General features: G+C 42.7%; 2 protein-coding genes across 7 annotated transcripts; one reads left to right on the top strand and one right to left on the bottom strand.

The window, feature by feature from the left end:
- The first annotated feature begins 1,172 nt into the window (after positions 1-1,172).
- Positions 1,173-12,544, top strand: azin1a (antizyme inhibitor 1a). Of its 6 annotated transcripts, none has more exons than XM_012872542.3 (12): positions 1,173-1,351; positions 3,798-3,990; positions 6,736-6,947; positions 7,111-7,284; positions 7,519-7,691; positions 8,738-8,872; positions 9,033-9,114; positions 9,220-9,294; positions 9,463-9,628; positions 9,828-9,943; positions 11,876-12,093; positions 12,179-12,544. In XM_012872542.3, the coding sequence occupies exons 3-12, from the start codon at positions 6,846-6,848 to the stop codon at positions 12,291-12,293; spliced, it is 1,356 nt and encodes a 451-aa protein (XP_012727996.2). In that variant the 5' UTR covers positions 1,173-1,351; positions 3,798-3,990; positions 6,736-6,845; the 3' UTR covers positions 12,294-12,544. The 6 variants fall into 6 exon arrangements, with proteins under 6 accessions (XP_012727996.2, XP_012727997.2, XP_012727998.2 ...); XM_012872543.3 differs by lacking the exon at positions 1,173-1,351 and adding an exon at positions 2,911-3,138 and having other exon boundaries at positions 3,798-3,916; XM_012872544.3 differs by lacking the exon at positions 1,173-1,351 and adding an exon at positions 2,911-3,138 and having other exon boundaries at positions 3,798-3,920.
- Positions 12,545-14,562: 2,018 nt separating this feature from the next.
- Positions 14,563-17,832, bottom strand: LOC105933147 (Krueppel-like factor 10). Its single transcript, XM_012872553.3, has 4 exons — positions 17,683-17,832; positions 17,009-17,248; positions 15,177-16,002; positions 14,563-15,049 (listed from the first exon to the last, which is right to left on the bottom strand). Exons 1-4 carry the CDS (start codon positions 17,800-17,802, stop codon positions 14,760-14,762), a joined length of 1,476 nt encoding a protein of 491 aa, XP_012728007.2. The 5' UTR covers positions 17,803-17,832; the 3' UTR covers positions 14,563-14,759.
- Between the last annotated feature and the right edge of the window lie 2,617 nt (positions 17,833-20,449).

Raw genomic sequence — 20,449 nt, 5'->3', positions numbered from 1 at the left:
AATATTTATTCATCATATCAGTGATCAAAAGCTTCGCCCTGAAGTGGGTGATATTTTCTCTTTTTTAGGTTTTACCTGTCTAATAAGTAAATAAGCCTGTTTTTTTCTGTCTGACTGGAAATCCAGTCAGAGCAGATATAGGCTCTTTCTAAATCTGTGCGCTGAGGTAATCTGTTTGCAATGTTTGCAGATATGAATTCCTGCAGCACAATGCAGCCACTGGAGTATTTGGCCTGGCGGTGGGTGGTACACATGTCCCCCCTGTCGCATACCCAACAGGCTGCGCTGCCTATTATGATCCAAACAATGGAAATCGGGACCAAGCTTTACTGGAAGCCGCTCTAGATGCTATGTATGATTAGCCTTATATATACATAGCCTCGGTTTGGGCTGCAGAAAACGGGCACAAAACACGGAACAGCTTTTGTGGTGCAGCAGGAGGAAAAGCCGTTGCCTCTGCGGTCTTTACAATGGACCCTCAGTAATAGTTTTATTAGTGAAACAAACAAGGGCATTGTTTATTTTACCCCAAGGCGCATTCAGATCTCATCCAACGTTTCGAAGAATTTCACACTTTCATATGGGGGGGGGGGTTATGGGGTTAAAGCTTGTGGGGTCACTGGGGCAAGGTTTTGTGGATTGGCTTTTTTTTCAGGACTGTATTTTCTTTCGTTGTAAAGAAATTTTTGCTAACACTGACTTAAGATAACATGTAGTTGCCATCACAAGGCAGATTTCAGGAAATCTTTGCACCCAGAAATAATTCAATATGATTTCAATTCAATTTTAGTTATATAACACCATTTCACAACATTACAGAGAAACGGCTCCATTAATACCAAACAATTAAAGGATTTGGGCGAACCTGCTTTAAGTGCTGAATGGCAATCCTGATACCGGGCAACACCAAAAAAAAAGGTTATTTGAGGGAAACATTTACATTCTCTACTGAGGCATTTAACTGCCTCATATCAGGACGATGGGAGCCTGGACCAGCCCAGGAGAAAACACTTCACATCTCTGTTTGGCAAACAGTGGCTGGGCTTTCCTTGGCACCCTCCTCCTCCAGTGTTGAGGAAGGAGACATGCAAATTTATGTTCTCAAAAAAAGGGGGGGTAGGAAAAAAAGAGGAGTAGGCAACAACTCAAAGTCATAACAACAGAGGCTGAGGGACCAGAGAGTCCTGTTTTAATTTAATCTGAATGGCAAACAATGTTTGTGATTTCTAGCGGTGACGTTAGGAAGCTTTTCATTGTTTCAAAATAAGACTGGAATATCCTACCAACTTTACTGGACAACATTGTGTCCTCACTACACGACCATGGAAAATGCAAAGAAGACATAACACAGGTAATTATTTCGAGTGCTGACTATCAAATGTTTGCCAGATAGGTTGGATTAGAATAGATGTGGAATATGCTATAAAAAGGACTTTAAAGTTTTTAAAAATTAGCTTTTAAAATGATTTCCATTGTAATCAGTGACATTAACGTAAAACAAATGGGTAAACTCTAAAAATCTTCTTTATTTTAGTAACAAATCCTACCTAAAGCTTTTTATCCAAAGTTAACTGAACATGTTGGTTCAGTCAATAGGTGTCATTTGTTGTGTGCTGTGTCCAGCAGACAATGATATGGTTGATATGTTTACATAATTTATTAAATATTAATACATTAACTTGGAAAAAACCAAACAATCATATGAAAGATTAAACAGCTTTAATCTGTTTAGTGACAACACTTCAAGTAAAACTTGCTAAGCTTCTTAAATCTGAAGCAGCTGCTCCAAATAAACAGCACACGTTGCCAAAAAACTTTCTACATGCCACCTTGGAGGAATAGATTTGACATGTTTGCTTCTATTGTGGTTCTAATTTACATTAAAAAAAAATCCCAAAACATTTTTTTCCGTCTTTCTATTTAAAATTGGACGACAAACCAGAGGAACAAAATGTTAATTGTTAGATGATTTTTTTAAAAGTATCTTTCAGCTTTTAAACTTAGATTATTTCTTTTTAGAAATATTAATTAAAATCAACCTAAAAGTATGTTTGCAAATTGTTACACCAATTTTACTGGTTGACTTTTTTCTCCTGTAAAAAATTTAGTTGTTGTTTTTCAGTGTAGGTATTTGTCAGAAGGATATTCACATAGTATAGTTACCTCAAGTACAAATACCTCTATTTACCAGTATCACAGTATTAGCCCAAAAATCGGAAACCAAAATGTGTAGGATTACTTTTCTGACTGCTTTTATTTCAAACAAAAAGAGCCACAATCATTGAACCGCTGCCAAAATTATACTTATATATCATCATAGTTATTATAATGTTATCTATAACACCATTATTGACATTACGTGATCTGTGCGTGACTGGAAATATTTTCATACATCCGAAATTGTCTTTGTAAGTGAAGGAAAATACAGTAGCCTTCTTTTAGCCAGCTGCATGGCAGTGTGAATATGGTGCAAATTAGCTAAAAGTCTCTTCCTCACTAGACTTTAAGGCAATGGCCATGCCTACTGTGTATAAACATGTCATAAATTAGAACTTTCTATCATTGTTTGTTCTAAAAAAAAATGCAACAAATATGTTACTCTGCTGTAATTTTGCTAATCGATCATTTATTTTCGAATATTCCATTACTTTCCAAGTTTGACAGTTCAGGACGCCTATCTAAAATAATGAAAATCTTCATATTTACGTACCTCCATACCGGAAATTGGTGTTTATTTTTCGTGTTTCTTTTGTTATTATTGCTATTAAAATGAACAGAACAATTGTTCATCAAATATATTGAACGTATTGGTGTTTTTCTGTGAACCTTGACGACTGTCGGAATTTTTCTTCTAATAAAACTATCCTAAACATGGATTTTATTTTGTTAAATAACCGGATGTGTCTTAACTTAGTGTTGCCTGCTTTGATGCTCCCGAGCGTCGGTGTCTTCTGTCTTCGTTCGGTTGCAAAATAAGTCAAAGCAAGCCTTTATAATATAACCCGACATCAACAGCAGGAGCCTTCTTGTTTGTATGGCAGCTGCAGTTTTCTCTGACTGGAAACCCAGCAAGCCTTAAAAATTCCGCCTAAAAAGAAAAAGCGTTCTTGTCCCAGTTTTGGGTCTTCATCAGCCGACGTAAGTAACGTCAGTAACTGCTAGCTCCCTGCTAGCCACTTCTATGCTAGCCCCCTGCTAGCCTCAGCATGTTGTTAGCGGGACTGACATGGTAGCATCATGGGATGAATGCGTCAACGTATTATTGATATGGCGGACATAATTTAACTGATGGCAAATGGCAATGTCACCGAAATGTAATAAAAACCACTTTGTAAAAATGCAGTGTGCGTTGCGTACTGCTTTGCGTGTACCTTTTACGCTAATGTCAGACAGTAACAAGCTAACGGAGCAATTACAAATGAACCCATGTTGTATTTCAGTGACTTGACCGTGTTTAGCTGATGAGGAGTTAGCTCATTTTAAAGCCATGTGTTTATTGTTATTTACGCGTATGCATGTCTGTCCCTGTTCGTGTGTGGATGTGAGTTTATATGAATGTTTTCCTAAGCGCATGCATGGTTAATTAATGTTGAAAACAAAATTGTTACTATTATTTTGATCGAAAGGCCCCTTCAAATTCAGAGATTTGTGCTTCCTCCATTTCATTTAGTTTTGTTGTAACTAGTGTAAACATAATCTTTTTATCGTCATTAGACATGCAGGGGTCATGTGAAGCGGTTCATTTCTTTGTCTGTAACGCATCTGTCTGTGCTCTGTCCTCACCTGGCTCTTTGCAGGTGTGCAGCAACTACCCAGAGGATCTAGGGGCAGCTCTTTACAGAGAGCCGTTTGACTTCAACGCCGAGCCGCCTTGGGATCCTAGCTGATAGCGGACGAGTTCCTCACAGGACTCCATGTAGGTACATTAACTCCGCACAGACGAGAGGATGCCTCTTATTGAAGCAAAGGAGTAAGCAGATCTCTTTTTAGGTAACCTTTTTCTTTACAGAGACTTTGTTAGTTTATTTCTGTAACTCCCCTGTGTCCAAAAACTGTCCCAAATAAATTCCAGAAGGGCTATATTTAGACTCAAACCCCTTAGATGTATTTTTGGCTTTTTGTTGCAGACGACATCACACTGTTTTTACGCTGTTCTAGATTTTCTGCTCACACTTTAGTATCCCATCACTTCTTTAACTTTTTGCTACAAAAGACAATAAAGTATTTTCTAGATTACATTAACTGTTGGTTGTTTTGTTGAAGAGACAACAGAGGTGAATAAGAGTTGACTTTTGTCAGCAGTGTATTTTAGGGGTGCACCATATTTATCAGGCCGATATCATAACGAAAAGCACCGATATGGTTCTCAGCACAGCATGAGCGCTGCACGGCGTTCAGGTGACGTTGGAGGAAATATCTTTCTGGCTAAAACAAAAAACTAGGTCATAATTTAATTCACTGTTAATTATATATTACCAATGATCCAATTCTGTTAGACACAAACTGTAGACATAAAAAGGATGAAAGATTGACTCCCACTCTGGGAACATTTAACTTCCGACCCCACTTCAATGCAGCACAGAGCGCAAATGTAAGCGGATGACAAATGGCGGCTGTAGTGTGGGACTTCTTTAAAGTTTCGGAGGAAGACCAAACAATACGCTGGCTTTGTGTGACAAATGTTTCAAGAAGGTTTCACGAGGAAGGAGACGGCACGACCTTTAACACGTCAAACTTGATCAGTCGTCATAAATACAACTCCTTTGACGGAGTATTCAAAGCGAACGAGGGCACCCGCGCTCTTCAAGGCGTTAGCAGCAAACTGGCCTTCAAGTAGCCATAGGGACTTCAATCAATTGGTGAGGCTTTTGACAAGTCAGAAAAAAATTTACCGGAGAGGACGCAAGGGCTGAAGCGATTAAAGACTTAATGGAAATGATGGCGCTTGAACCAACCCTTCACCCTTGGTCGAAGACGGAGGCTTTTCTCAGCTCATCGGTTTACCATGCCAGGCCGACGCTACTTTCTGACGTGTGTCTTCCAGCTAAGTATGATTCTATCGCCAAATGCATTCATACGTTGATCGATAGCAACACAAATGGCAAGTAGTTTCCCCATAGATATATGGACCTGTGACGTCAGCCCTGTAAGCATGATGAGCCTGACTGCGCAGTGGTTGAGTGCAGACTTTAAACCACACAGGGCTGTGTTGGATTCCCAGGAGTTACCCGGCTCACACACAGGTGCCCGGATCATCAGGCTTATGAAGCTATGCTACAGCAGTGGAATATTAAGAAGGACATGGTGCATGTTGTGCTCTGAGGCAATGCACGTAACATAGCAATCAATGGAGGAGTGCAGTGTTGCAAGCCTGGGTTGGATGGCCCACTCCTTACAGCGTGCCGTAAACGAGGCTGTGTTAAGTCAGAGAGCCGTAGCCGACTGTGTTGCCATAGGGCGCAAAAATAGTTGGACATTTTAGGCACTCTCAAATAGCGTCCACTGCCCTGGGCTACAAAGATTGCTGCAGCAAGACAGCTACGTGACGGAACAGCACATTTTACATGCTTAAGAGTCTAGTGGCACAGTAGCAAGCCATTGCAGCGCATATTTTAATAATATGAATAAATGTACTTGAGTTTAACTTGTCAGTGCATTATCTATTTTACCGTTGTGGAATGCACTTTTTGTTTGATAATTTTAGCTAATTACTGTTTGCTGATAGATTCTCATTAAAATAAAACGTCCGAACACTCGAGTGCTTTTGGTCTTGTTTCGAGCATTGTTGTCATGATCTTACACTTCTGCTTACTAGTCTTTTTTTTATCTCCAGGTATATTATCGGCCTTTAAAAGGAGGAAGTTGACTTGTTTAAATTTCTCAGCTTTGCCTCTTTATATGGAAAAGCATGGTCTCCTCTTCTCAACATCCAAAGTCACAATCACCTCCAAATCTGGTCCAGCTCAGCCTTCAACTTCTACTTTACTATTGACTCTAAAGTTATGACACAGTCAGTATTGCACCTTAGTTAATAAACATCAAAACAACATGTCCGGGTCACCAGCTCAACGATTGGTGCTTATATGTGGGAGTAATTGATGACAAACTAAATGAACCCTATAGCCCAGACTCTTTGTTTTCAGAGTTTAAGCCCACTTTAACAAAGAACCTGTCCTCTGCTCTGGCTGAACACCGAATAAACACGACTTGATTGCAAAGTTCACATAGATGCAAGTTCTAAGAAATAAACTAAGGCTGCACAATTAATCGCATTTGCAATATAATCGCAATTTTAAAAAACAAAATTTCTTCTTTTAAATAGTCCTTGTTTACAAACATCTTTATCTAGAGGCCATTTTTGTTGCATGTGGTTAATGCAGAGAAAAGTCAAAATCAAATCGCAGTTTTGGTTGAAATATATCGTAGTCAGAACGCAATCATTTCTGCGCTGAGTTGAGACGCAGCGGCTCTTTTAGCACCTAATCTGCACAGCGATGAAACAGATTGATTTGTTGTTTGGATATGTTTAAAAAGACATGATGAATTTAACTGAAAAAAAAATGCATTAAATTGCAATATTAAGATAAAAAAAAAATCACAATTAGATTATTTTCCAAAATCTTTGAGCCCTAAAATAAACCTCAAAGCTTTTTCAATTAAGTCACCAGTAGTGCTTTATTTTCCATTATTGAAGCGTTGTGGTTTATAACGGAGTTTGGCGTTTTTCCTCTTTAGTTTGCTGTAGACCTCTAGGACCCCAGGGGCTCGACGTGGAAGCCAGGACAACCTCTTTGGGCCAGCTCTGTTCTTTATGCCTGCCGGGTTAGAAGACAGCAGTCAAGAGGATGAAGGAAATCACAGATGAGCCACAGTGTCCTGTCAGCTTACTGGATGGAGGCACCGCCCTCTGTGACGTGATTGATAATCACATTCAAGAACAAACACTGGTAAATATGGCTTCTTAAAGTGCTTGTTAAACAGATCCGGGGCAGTAACTGTATGATATTTCATTACATCATACTGCAGGGTAGCATGAAGGCAGACCTCGCTCATCAAAGCTTATCAAAGCGAATATGATGTCATTCATGTTTCTGTTCTTCCTTCTTCCAGGCTGAGAAGAATGCTTTCTTTGTAGCTGACCTGGGGGTGATTATGAGGCAGCACGTTCGCTGGCGGACTCACATGCCTCAAACTCGACCTTACTATGCGGTCAGATGCAACAGCAGTCCAGCGGTCATTGAGGTTCTTGCTGCCCTTGGCTCTGGATTCACATGCTCCAACAAGGTAGCTCTCACAGCTAGTAGGAGGGCTGTTATCAGTCTGGTACAGTGGCGGTGAAGGGTTGCGTTAGAGCAGAGCTTCGGCGTGCTTGTATTTCTTCTCCCTCTGCTGCATCAAACAGCGGAACGGGAGCTGTAGGATAGTTTTAAAAGTTTCCACCAAGTGGTCTCTAGTTTAGATCAAAATCTGTTCACTTAAAGCTTTGTAGTCTGATACAGCTCTGTTTTTGAATTTCAGTTCGAACTCGAGCTCGTGCAGAGCCATGGGATTCCCTCTGAAGACATCATCTACAGCGGCGTTTGCAAACAAGTCTCCCACATAAAATACGCAGCTAAAAACGGCGTCGACCTCCTTGTGTGTGATAACGAAGCAGAGCTGCGCAAGATTTCTCGCTGCCACCCTAACGCCAAGTGAGTCGGTGCAGGATGTGCTGCAAGGCAGCGAGTCGTTTTGTACAGATGCGCTTTGAGCCGGTGGCAGGGTGGAGAGGTGTTGGCTTCAGAATTTGAAGCTGATTTCCCATCCTTCATTTTGGTAAAGCTTTAACCTGAATAAAATAGGATTGTTATGTTAGATTTAAAATTTCTCTTGCCATAAGAATAAAGTTTTTAAATATTAGAAGCAGAAATGACATGACAACAACAGAATCATTTTTGCATTTGACGTTTTAGTATGGCTTTAGCAGCATTTAGCATCTCTCAGACAGCAGTGAGACCCCAAGGTTTCCAACATGCTGCCGTTTTTTCCAGATCAGCATATTCCATGTCAGAAAGCTTGACAGGATAAAACGGCAACTTCACTGTAATTTGTTCAACCTTCCTGTTATCTGCTGAGAGTGTTGCTCTCTTTTGCCGCCTGAACGGACCACAGACATATCCCCACACGTCGCAGAGCTATTTCCTGCCTCCCTATGCTTCCTCTGACTTCATTGTCAAACATCCCACTGATAATAAAAAGCTAACTTTGAGTCCTTCTCTCTCAGTCACAGCCTCTCCAACCAAAGGTTTTGCCAGCACAGCCTGTTAGCGCTTAGCTATGATGTGTTCACTGATGGGGAAAAGATCAGATTTTTGAGTGTCCGACTGGCTGGTCACCACTGAGGGCTGATTGAGATGAAATTTGATCAGTTGTTGTCTCTGGCCAATTTCTAGTAGGGGTAGTAATAAACATCCAGTTGTAATAAATACTGTTTTTTTTAGTAGAGCCCTAACCCGGAGTCAGAACAGGCCTCCAGCGTGGTTCTGATATCAAAACACCTGACAGTGGTTAGAAATGTCACTGCACACCTAGAACATGGAGACCCAAAGAACGTGACTGGTTTGGTTTATGTAACAACAAGCTGGATATTCAGACACAACAAAAGGGAGTGAGGCTTCCCTGTTGTTTAGTTAACACCTTACATGTGTTCTCAACTAATCAGTGACCACCATCTCTTCTATGCAATGTGTTCATCCAGGCTGCTGCTACAGGTGTCAACTGAGGCATGTAACCCAGGCGATGAGATGGGCATGCCATTCGGCTGCTCCCTCAAAGACTGCAGACATCTGCTGGAGAGGGCCAAGGAGCTCGGCGTGCAAGTTGTGGGAGTCAGGTGAGACCTGCTGAAAAGCTCAGGTAGAGAGCATCCCTAAAGAAGCACGCTGAAGCGCTCCATCAGCAAATCCTTCCCGACAAAATGATCTTCTGCAGATGCAAGAAAATGAAATCTGTGTCAGTGTGACTGTGACCGACTGATCCCCTTGTCTTGTTAGGTCTCACGTTTCCAGCCCATGCGAAGATGACCAGGTTTATGTTCATGCAGTCTCTGATGCCCGCTGCATCTTTGATATGGCTGTAAGTCATGTAATTGTTGCAGAAGAGCCAAAAGTGAACTGGATTTCCTTTAGCTCCTGAAACAAGTAGGATGTCAAAGTTTTGTTTGGCATTTGTTCACCGCAGGAAGAAATTGGGTTCAGCATGAGTATCCTGGACATTGGAGGTGGATTCAGTGGCTCTGAGACCCAGCTGGAAATGGTTGGTATCATTTCAGGATATGCTGGGTTCTGATCCAGTCCTGCTCAGACTCACTAGTTCTGTATTTAATCTCTAAAGTTGGATCAGGACAGCTGGGAGGTTCTGAACTTCCAGTGCATTGAACTATTTCGATTTCCTGACATTCTGCTGTAACTTTTCTTCTCTTAGATTAAATGTGCGGTCATGTCTGTGGTGGACCTGTACTTCCCCTCCTCCACTGGCGTTTCCATTATTGCAGAGCCTGGAAGCTTCTTCGTGTCTACTGCATTCACCCTGGCTGTGAACATCATCTCCAAAGCGGCGGTGGCCCGTGACTGCCAGGACCAGAAAGAAAGTACGTTGACGCTTTGTGGTTAAGATAACAGTTAATTAGATGACTTTAAGGAGTTAATAAATATGAGGACTGTTTCTGAAACAGTCAGATGCTGAATCAAGCAAACAGTAGGTTAAAGAAGTTGGTTATTCCTGACATTTTCATTGAGGATAGTAAGATGGAAGTGAATGAACGTATGTCCGCTACATCCTTGGAACAGATGAGCTGTCTGCCAATGAAGAGCCAGCGTTCCAGTATTACATGAACGAGGGGGTGTACGGACCGTTTTCAAGCAAACTCTCGGAATCCTTCATCGCAGCTCCATCTGTTCATAAGGTTGGTCTCATCAGTATTCTGTAGAGAAACATGCAATCACAAGACTCCTCTGCCTCCAGTGGTTTGAACAGAACACCTGCGAGGGGTCGTTTAGATTTCTTTATGGGACTAAGCTCTCAGTAGCCATTCCTGTAGTGTAAAGAAGCCTTTCTGCTGTCACTTTGTAGAAAAGTGAATTAATGCGTGTGTTTGGAAGTTAACATTTAATCTGATTTTAGCAATTAATACAACTCCTAAGTGAAATAGTTTAGATCTGTGGGATTCACGGCTTTATTTTGGATAATAATCCTCTGCACCTTGACAAAAGACCTTTGATTCGTTGTCTGAGGTACTATATAAAATTCCATTGCCCTAGATAGGGCTGTGCGGTTAAATGCAATAGAATGTGAAAACTATATGAATTTGGCCTACGGTAGAGATTTGCGCTCTACCGTCCTACCGTCATTTTGTCATCACACCTGCGTAAACATGGATGTTAGCACAGAGACAGTTGAGCTGGAGGAGTTGGTCAAAAAATTGTGCTACGTCAGCAATTTGGACTTGGTTCAGGTTTAATAGATCAGAGGTTGAAGAAGAAACCGTGCTTTGCAAGATATGTGAAGTGACGGTGACAGCAAAGAAAGGTAATACGGGCAATTTGCTTTAGCATTTGAATACGAAGCACATGCTGGAATATGCGGAGAGCCAGAGGCTGCGCTCGGCTAAAACAGCTGTACGTTTAAGCAACACGGGACGAACCAAAACATTTCCCCCCGCTACCCAACAGCAGAACTCAGGATTTTCAAAATATGGCTTATGACTGAAAGAGCAAGCGATGCAGTGACATAACGTGCCATCACAATATACTTACATATGGTCCCTTTTCATAAAAGACAGAGTTCTCGCCAGGGCATTTCAGCGTTATGGGTCATTACACTGGAATTAGGCCGTTACGGTCAGTACGACACGGATGTTTGAGAGAAACATAGTAAAGTCAGCTATAAACCTCCTGAACCACATTAGCTAATGCTAGCTTATATTAACTTGACAAACATCCCCCTTCGAGCTGCACAACGCTCCGCTGTGGGAATACATTCAGAGAAGTAGCAGAACGACACACCAGCACCCCCACCGCTGCCCACTGAAAAAAGTTCTGCTGAGGACCCTGAATGAGATGGTTAAAATGTGTATATGACTTTCAGGACTATTGTTTTGGACCTGCTTTTAGTGATATTTAAAGAATAATAATAATAATAATATGCAGCATAAAGTGCTGGGTTTCATTATGTCTACTGTTTTCTGCAAAATAACTCCATACATTACAAGACAATTAAATTATCTTTGTTTTTTAGGAACATTTTCAACCTTAGATTTATACCGTGATATATACTGTTACTGTCAAGGGATTTAATTTGTACCGTGATATGAATTTTAGGTCCTACCACCTAGCGCTAGGCTGCCTGCTGGGTCAGTCTCCCTCATCGGTTGCTTCCCGTCAGTTAGCTGTATAAACCTAAGTCTGCCTATAGTAAAGTAAACCTCTGGATCCACAGCGAGCTACACATTCCTGTGCTTTTCCAGGTCCCGTCGTTGTCTGGAAATGACGCTGACAGTCAGCTGATGAAGCAGTTCGATGCAGCCTTGGATAATGGAACCTTAAGAGGAACACAGGCGTTTGGCCGTGAAAACGGCAACAAACTTAACGGTCTTTAGTGCAAGTGTGGACATTTATAATCGTCTAATAAGGCCCCAAGTCCGACTTGCTTTGAATAGCTAAAATCAGCTAAAGCGAGGTTTGTGTGAGTAGCTGTTGCACAACTCCTCACTTTCTACCTACAAGACATCTCTGTTCTGCAGTTAAGGGAACTACTGATGATAAGGTTATTAAAAAAATCTGATCTATCCCTTTAATTGCCAGTGGCTTAATGACTGCCTTTGATGCCGTTTGCACAGAATACTTGTCGGGACTCTCCAGTGTTCAGCAGCAGCTTGTGGGGCCCCTCTGGAGATGATCTGGACCTGGTGGTGGACCACTGCCTGTTACCTGAGCTCAACATAGGGGACTGGCTACTGTTTGCACATGCTGGAGCTTACACCCTGGGTCAGCCCCTGTTCCCTTCCACTGACTCCACACCACCTCCTGTCTACTACGTCATCTCTTCTAGAGACTGGTGAGCATCTCTGGCTTCTCGTGTAGTTGGAAGGAATCTAAGTTTTTTTCCTTTTCTTTGACATGTTTGTTGCTTCCTTCTTTAGGTTAGAAATGCAGGACACTGGTGTAACCAGCGAGACTATGCTGAAGAACTTCTCCTGGGTCCCATATTTTCTCAGCTCCTGCCAAACAGAAGCAGCTCTCTCTGTTCCAGCTTAGCAACCGTCTGACCAGGAAGGCTCTTAAGGCTCCATCCGAATACCCTTAATAGCTATAGCTGCTGCTTCTTGCTCCTGTTCCTTGGCCTTTCACGGGGTCAACAGTAAGAACAGTAACAATTAGCTTTGGATTGCTGTGCCGAATTGGGACAGCCTTTAACTCCGACGTCATTAAATGACGGAGACACACATGGATGATGAGAGTCAAATCCAGGCCTACAGCCTTCTGAAAATGAACTACAAAGTGTGCGCTCTCTTCTCTCTGGACATTTGTGTTGATTTCCGTGCTTATACGTCATGTTACGCAAAGGATTGTGGGATACCTAAAGGGTTCTTAGCACCGGTAAGGAACGTTGTGGGGTTCCTGGCTGCAGGGGGGAGCATACAGGCTACTTTTCCTACTTCCTTCCTTACTGACTGCACTATTTGGACAGCACTGATCATGGCGGCCGCTGATGCACTTCTGCTTTGGCTATGGAGTCCTTGCTCTGTAAGGGTATTCAGATTGAGCCTTAGTTTTTCCTACTGGTTTATGCTGCTATTCTCCTTGGGTATACGTTTCACCAGGATGAACTCAACCAGCTGTGCAGATGGTGTAAATATCCTGGGACCAGACTGACCCAACCTTCTTAACCTAAACTTTAATGAGACAACAGTACATGCCAATTAGTATGCAGCAAAATGCATTATTTCTGAACTAACAGCAGTATTTTGTGCAGCATCCCATTGAGCGACAGTTTACTGAATTATATGAATATTTGTGATTTTTTTTTTTTAAATATATATATATATTTAACTGATATTAACGAGTTCTTCATTAGTGTTGCCTGTCTCGGAAAGATGTATATCTCTGAGTAATGTAGTGTTTTCCATCGAAACTTTGTTTTGAAATCATTTATTACATTTGTATTTATAATTTTATCGTGTTGCATAATTTATTATATATGACAAGCATGACTTCCATCAGTTCATTCACAAATCTGCTATTCTCAGTGTTTCAAATGGGACGCTGCCGCTCGGCTCTTGCAAACATAAAGTTGCTCGTCTTTTTTTGTGCGCCAAATAAAGATTATTCAGTTATCGTTGGTGTTGCAAGGGCATCCACTCATTGCAGAAACACGACTGTTACTGTGCGCCGCTGGTGTGGTTGGAAGGCAAAGGGTTCAGCGATTAGCTGGTTGTCTTTGTGTTTTCCTCAAGTGCAGAGCGCGTGTCCGCCAAGGGCCAGCCGGATCGTAGAGCAGGAACATTAGACCGCATGTGCTGCAGACGGAACTGGGAAAGTGTTGATGGACATGGAATCAGCTGCAACACAGGGATCTTTCATTCCCAAAACTGCACATTTAGAATGATAAAAACTGTCACCTGTTCATATTTATGCTGGATATGTACTATTAATATTCTCTTCAGCATGATTGGCCTGGAAGATTGCCAGATGTCACAATGCAAGTGTGCTTGCATTACATGCATCACAACACTAGCTGTCTCCCAATCTGCCTTTCAGAAAAAAATGGCAGGCTTCTCTAGGCTTCTTCGTTGTTGCTGTGCTCGTCAAAATGAACAGTAATAAAGACTTTATTGACTTGATTGTGTACAACTTATTTCTAAAGATGTAACGTTGCTCGTGGTAATACAGTTTGTTATTTTTTTAATGCAATCATTGCTCAAGGAGGGCTTTGATTTGAAGACTTCAACATCTTGGTTTCAAAATCCACCTGGAAAAACAAATTGCAAATATTCAAGGAGTTTTTATATAAAGATATCCCCCCTTTTGATCCTTTAAAGATGAAAACTTTGGGCACATATTCTTTAACGTGGCTGTCCCGGTTTGTGGACCTTTGCTGCGTGTCGTTATCCTCTCAACCCCATTTCAATTCAGTTTTATTTATATAGCGCCAATTTATGAAACATGTCATCTCAAGGCACCTTACAAAGTCAAATTCAATCAGATTATACATATTGGGTCAGATTATACAAATTGGTCAAAAAATTTCCTATATAAGGAAACCAGTTGATTGCATCAAAATCCCGACAAGCAGCATTCATTTCCTGTCAGCTTACTGTCAAGTAAAGGCCACCAGTGCCACACAAAAATCTTTTCATATTATTTTATATTATCCTACAACTAATTTACCTTTTTTCAAAGGGTAATGCAGCATTTTTAGGGCTTTAGTGACTTTTTGTAAGTGGAAGATGCTGAACCCTGAGGTAAACAGGGACTTTACTTTGTGAAGCTGTGTTCCTAACAAAAAAAATCGACGGGGCACAGAGACAGTCTAAGAACAATATTTTTATAAGGCACAAGTGGTCAACAACTTTCTTTGGTCAAATAAAAAAGGTTGACGCAAAACATGGAAAAGCAGCTAATTTTAGGCAGTACAGTGCAGTGGAGCTGAACATTTCAGCTTGAAATATAAACATCTGCAAATTCAGTCACAATAAGTCTTTGATTCACTTCCACAGTCCGTCACCCGTTAGACTGTCTCCCAAGTGGGTTTATGGAGGAGAGTTTAACCGTGGCGGACCCAGCCAGGTCAGCAGCGGGGCTCATCCCTAAGGCCCAGAACGGTTTCTTCCTCGCCACAAAGTGTCGTCGGGCATGCTTGGCGAGGTGGTCGCTGCGCATGAAGCGGCTGAGGCACAAGGGGCAGGTGAACCTTTTCTCGCCGGTGTGGGTGCGACGATGGCGAGAGAGCTCGTCAGAGCGGGCGAACCGCCTCTCGCAGCCCTCCCACTTACATCTGAAGGGTTTCTCGCCTGTTGGGACAAAGACGATGTTCACTTTCTGTTTGACCAATCAGTAAAACATCACACTTCCTGCATATGAGGTTTGTTATGGAGCACAGTGTAAAAATAAAAGTGGAGCGGGGAGACTGTGTCTTACCTGTGTGTGTCCTCATGTGGGCCTTGAGATGGGAGCTCTTGAAGTAGGTCTTTCCGCAGTCCTCGTGAGGACAAACATGACTGCGCACGCGTGACGCCTCTGTTTGCAGAGGGACGCGTCTTTGCTCTAACGCGGCGTGCCCAGGAGCGGGGGCGATGGGTGCAAACCTGGTGCCGCCAGGGGTCGTCTGCACTTGCTGAACGTAAAAAGCAGGAACAGATGGTTGGGGGACAAGAAGCACCAGGGGGCCTTTCACCACCTGGCCCTCCACAGTCAGGACCTGGGGAGGGGAACCTGTTTCCAGTGGTGGTGTGGATCCAAAGTCCTGCTGTTGCCGGGGTTGCTGTGGATCACCAGTGGTTCTGATCGTTAATGGAGTAGCGGTGGAGGTGGAGGACACAGGGACAATGTGGCTGAAGACCGGCACATGAGAAACTAAAGTGACGGCCGGCGGAACTGAAGCGGCCCTATTTGATCTGTCATCCGGTCTTAGCTGACTCGTTCGGATCTGGCGGGCTTCGAAATGTGGCAACGCGTCTTTGGAGGTTTTCTGTTTTGCAAAACTCTTATCAGAGTCAGTACAGCCGTCATAGGCGTGGAAATGTGCTTTGGAGTCCTCTGTGAGGAGGGGCCCTGAGGCTCTGTCTTCCTGCAAGAGCTGATGAGGTTTACAGGAGCAGTGCTTGATGTCCGCAGTGTGGCGGATCACGCTGGTGCACTGGTACTTCTGGGAAACAGCTGCGTCCCCTGCAGAATGATGTAGTTTCCGTGCTGAGCCTGAAGGGACGGCCTCACAATGAGGTGGGCTGTATGGTGGCGTCATGCACTGGAAGAAAAGTTAGAGTCTGTGTGACAAAGGGTTCGGTTCTACTGCCGGAGTGTACCGTGCATTGCAAATGTATCCATACCCTTTAAACTGTTACACTACAACAACAAATTTCATTGAGATTCTATGTGACAGACCAACACAAAGTAGTACATTCCTGAAAAAGGAGGACAAGGTTCTCATAGTGTGCATTTGTATGTAGCCCTCCTGTGACACGATGCTTTGTAGAACCCTCTGCGTTTACAGCGGCAGGTCTTTTTGGATGCGTCTCTCTCAGCTTTGGCCAATGTAGAGACTGAATGTTTTGCCTATTCCCTTTAGAGAAATAGCTCCAGTCTTTTGCAGCCTCCAACGGTCTCCAAGTGCTTAGCTCCATCCATCTTCCTATTAACTCTGACCGCCTTTGCTGCACCTCCTAAAGAATAGCATCCCCTACCATGATGCTGCCACCACCCTGTTTCCCTTTCCATTACGATATAGGTATGTGGAGTGCTGGACTTGTGGTTGTGTCTATGTAGGTTTTTAGCTGTGTCATACCCAATTTGCAGCTGATGGATTAAACAGAGCTCCATGAGATGTCCAAAGTTTGAAAAGCTCCTTTATGACCTATCCCTACTTTAAACGTCTCCACGACTTTCTCCCTCGCCTGTCTGCTATGCTTCCTGCTCCTTGGCCTTTAAAATGCTGTTGGCTCACTAGATATCTCAAAAAAACGGATGCCTTTCCAGAAAAACTGGGTTTGTTTGAATTTAATTACACACACAGGTGGACCCTATTTGTCTAACTTCAGACTGCAGTTGGTTGCACTGGGTTTTATTTGGGGGACATCGGAGTAAAAGGGGCAGAACACGTATGCATGTCGTACTTCTTTTTTCGGTTTGATTTGCAGAAAGTTTGCAGTTATGCAGTACTTTGTGTTGGTCTATCAAATAAAAAAGCTAAGTAAGAGACACAGAAGAACAGAAAGTCAAGACTCTGACATCCACAGTGAGGATGGTTCACTTACAAAAGAAGACTCATGCGGCACAGAAGGACCTGAGGGCACAGTGTCATCCTCTGAGCATTCTGATGAGGGGGTGAGAGGTCTGGGGGGCTTTGGATTGAAGTTCCTTGTCTTCCAGTGCTCAGTCATGGAGATCAGAGCCTCCACGGCCCCCAGGTCTCCTGCCCCCACTGAAGCAGGCTGGAACTCAGGCCAGATGTCTGACATCTCTGAGTGGTCCATTTCAACGTTCATGCTGCAGATCTGAAAGACAAGACAGTGTTGAGAACCTCTGCGTGTGCACGCAGCCCTGTGTGACAGACAGTCCTGTGGAGGTGAAACGTTCTCAGGCTTATTGGTTTAGCTGTAATCAGGAGGAGGAGCAAGCACGTGAAAGGAGCATGATCAGCTGGTGTTCTTCACCCACTCCCCTTTCACCCAGTTTCTAGTGGAAGCAGAGAGTGCGGTGGTTACAAAACAGACAGATGACCCCTTCACTGCCAGGGCCTGGCAGAGACCCCCCCCCAGAGAAACGCTACAGACACCCACTCTCCTCACTTCCTAGTGTCTATCATCACGACAAGCTGCATAACAGTTTGCAAAAATACATGACAATTATGTCCGTGCAAAAGTAAACTTTTCAAATGAATGAATTAATTGATGCAGCATTGCAGTTCTTAAGTAAAAGTATTACTTACAGCTATGTTGGATTGGGTAACTGTTTTCACCTTTAAGTCAGCCCTGTCGTCTGTGGGTGAACGTTTCAGTGCAGAATTAGATGATACCCAGTTATCCCCCTCGACCTGTTGCTCATTCATCGTCTCCAGTGCGATGGAGGGGCGGGGTTAGAGGCGTGGCTTATCGCGGCGTCCAATGGACCGCATAGGTGTGCTAAGGTGCCGACCAATAGGAGGAGATCTTGGTGCGTGGCTTGAGACTGATAGGGACATGGAGGCCGCATGGTACACAACACCAATGACACGTGGGAACAGCACCTTAACACACACACACACACATCCTTGTTTAATGGGCATAGTGAGGACCGTGTCGTGTCTTCCATAGACTTCCATTCATCTTCAAGCCTTTCTATGGCCTAACCCTCACCCTCACCTAAACCTTACTGACACCTTAGTGCTAAACCTAACCCCCAGCCTACAAAAAAGTGAAGACCAATAAAAAAAAGTCCTTACCTTACATCAAAGTCCTCACTTAAGTACAAGAACGGGCTGGCATACACACACACACACACACACACACACCTACACGTCTTTAACTACGTAATTCTCTGTGAGGACAGCAACAATATTTTCTCGTTTCTCATCGGATTTGATGTTATAACCATGAAGCACACACACTATAGGGAGGAATGTTGTAAGATGATAAATGTTAGCCATAAAAATGGTTTTCATTTCAATCAAGCACACTAGTCTGTAAATGTAGTGTTTAGTTATTTAAACATTAGCCTGTATTTTTAGTTATATATCTCAGACATTTTGATGCATGCAGTGTCCAAAAACTATTTTTGTGGCTTTTATTATGACAGAATGCACTCGCCAATCGCTTTGTCACCTACTCCTTGTTATTACTGGGTTTGCATTCAGAACTGCTTCCTGTTAGGTTTAATAATAGACTCAACAAGGTGTTGGAAACGTCCCTCTTTTTGTTACGTAATGACTTTATTGCATCACGCAGTCATTGCAGATTTCCCAGATGCAAATCTCGTGTTTTACCACATCACACGTGTGGATGGATTTAAATCTGGTGACGGTGGCAGCCACTGGAGTACAGTGAACTCATTGTCATTGTTCACTAAACCATTTTGAGATGATTTGTGCTTTGTGACATACTACTGGAAGTGGCTATCAGAAGATGGGTACACTGTGGTCATAAAAAGGTGGACATTGTCACTGTTGGGTAGGCAGTATTGGTTAAACAATACTTGTGTGGTACTAAAGGATCTAATTGGTGTGCAAAGAAAATATGTCCCACAACATCACTGTGGGGGCATTATTGTAGCAATATTATTTGCAAATGTGTGTGGAGAGTTGTGTGTCTGTGTCTCAAGTTGCACACATTTGCAAATCTTAGTACACATTTACAAATCTTAGTAATCATTTGCAAATCGTAGCACGCGTTTGTAGATCCGAATACAAATTTGTGGATTTTTAACCCATTTGCAAACCGGATTACGCACACAAGTTGTCTCACACATTTGCAGATTCTCGTACAGACACACAAATCTCCTCACACATTTACAGATTTATTTACACATTTTCAAAATCCCATTTTGCGCACACACAAATTGAGATACAGACACACAACTCTCCACACACATTTGCAAATAATATTGCTACAGTACACCAACCCAACAAGTCTGAACCATTGAAGGCAGGACAGATCCATGCTTTGATGTTGTTTCCACCAAAATCTGACCCTACCCTCTGAATGGCAAAGTTAAAATCAAGACTGATCGGATCAGGCGATCTTTTTTTATCCGTTATTGTACAGTTATGGAGAGCTTTTGCATGTTTTAGTTTCCTGTTCACGACTGAAAGCAGGAGAGGTGGATGTGTTCTTGTTATCGTGTAGAACAGCCGCTTAAAGATTCAGAGAGGGTATAGACACATATCCTGGTTGCAATGAGGGGTTGTTTGAGCTACTGTTGCTTTTTTTTATCACCTCAACACCAAAATCTTAACGCTGAAAAGTGGCTTTTATGTGGGTTAAGTTGTTCCTTTTTTCTCTTTTTTCCTTCGTTGATAAGAAATTGGTTGTGAGGGATGCAAGCTGCAATTGTGAGAAAACAGTTGAGGTAATTCGGGCATCTCCCATCCAAATTACAGGCCCTTCATTCCACCAAAGAAACAGGTGGACCTTATGCAAGGCTTAGGTCGAATGTTTGAATCCATCTCTTGATTTAAGAAAAATTTATAATTTGCCTGTTTTCCAGTTGGCAGATCTCTAGCCATTTGTGGGTCAAAGAGGTCAGACAGAACCGTGGATTAGGTAAGTCTCAGCTGTCTGGATCTTCATGCACAGCGCAGAGCCGGAACAAAAGGCTGGCTGTGGGCATACAATGGAGAAATACACACACAGACGGGGAGTGCAATCGACTGTGTCTGGCACCTCAAAAGCATGTTTGCTAGAAAAGACAAAAGTCGTGACGTAAACAGAGTACATCCAGCATTTATGTCGAGTTTCAAATTTTAAACATCTTGATGTCCTGTTCAATGTACCTATGATAACGTAACCCTTAATGTTTAGACTGGTTTGGCTGACGGCAACAGCAGAACTCAAACCTCCCCACATTCTGTCTCATCACAGCCAAAAATGTGTATGTCTGCCATTTCATTTGGATTTTATGTGATAGTTTGGTCCAAACGAGTGCATCTTTGTGAGGTGGAAGGAATAGCATACACGGTTCTCAATTTCTTTGGACTAATATAAATATCAAAGGTGTAGTGA

The sequence above is a fragment of the Fundulus heteroclitus genome, chromosome 3 (assembly GCF_011125445.2).
Source record: "Fundulus heteroclitus isolate FHET01 chromosome 3, MU-UCD_Fhet_4.1, whole genome shotgun sequence".
NCBI lineage: Eukaryota > Metazoa > Chordata > Actinopteri > Cyprinodontiformes > Fundulidae > Fundulus > Fundulus heteroclitus.
Note: the sequence above shows the minus strand (reverse complement) of the source record. Positions and strands in the feature narration are given on the sequence as shown.

What these genes read in the sequence shown, in the direction of transcription:
- azin1a (XM_012872542.3), top strand. Translation starts at nt 6,846, where the DNA reads ATGAAGGAAATCACAGATGAGCCACAGTGTCCTGTCAGCTTACTGGAT. An exon ending in CGCTGCCACCCTAACGCCAA is followed by an intron (nt 7,692 to 8,737) that starts GTGAGTCGGTGC and finishes GTGTTCATCCAG; the next exon opens with GCTGCTGCTACAGGTGTCAA. An exon ending in GCTGCATCTTTGATATGGCT is followed by an intron (nt 9,115 to 9,219) that starts GTAAGTCATGTA and finishes TGTTCACCGCAG; the next exon opens with GAAGAAATTGGGTTCAGCAT.
- LOC105933147 (XM_012872553.3), bottom strand. Translation starts at nt 17,802, where the DNA reads ATGAATGAGCAACAGGTCGAGGGGGATAACTGGGTATCATCTAATTCT. An exon ending in TTACCCAATCCAACATAGCT is followed by an intron (nt 17,249 to 17,682) that starts GTAAGTAATACT and finishes CTTGTCTTTCAG; the next exon opens with ATCTGCAGCATGAACGTTGA. An exon ending in TGCCGCATGAGTCTTCTTTT is followed by an intron (nt 16,003 to 17,008) that starts GTAAGTGAACCA and finishes CTTTTCTTCCAG; the next exon opens with TGCATGACGCCACCATACAG.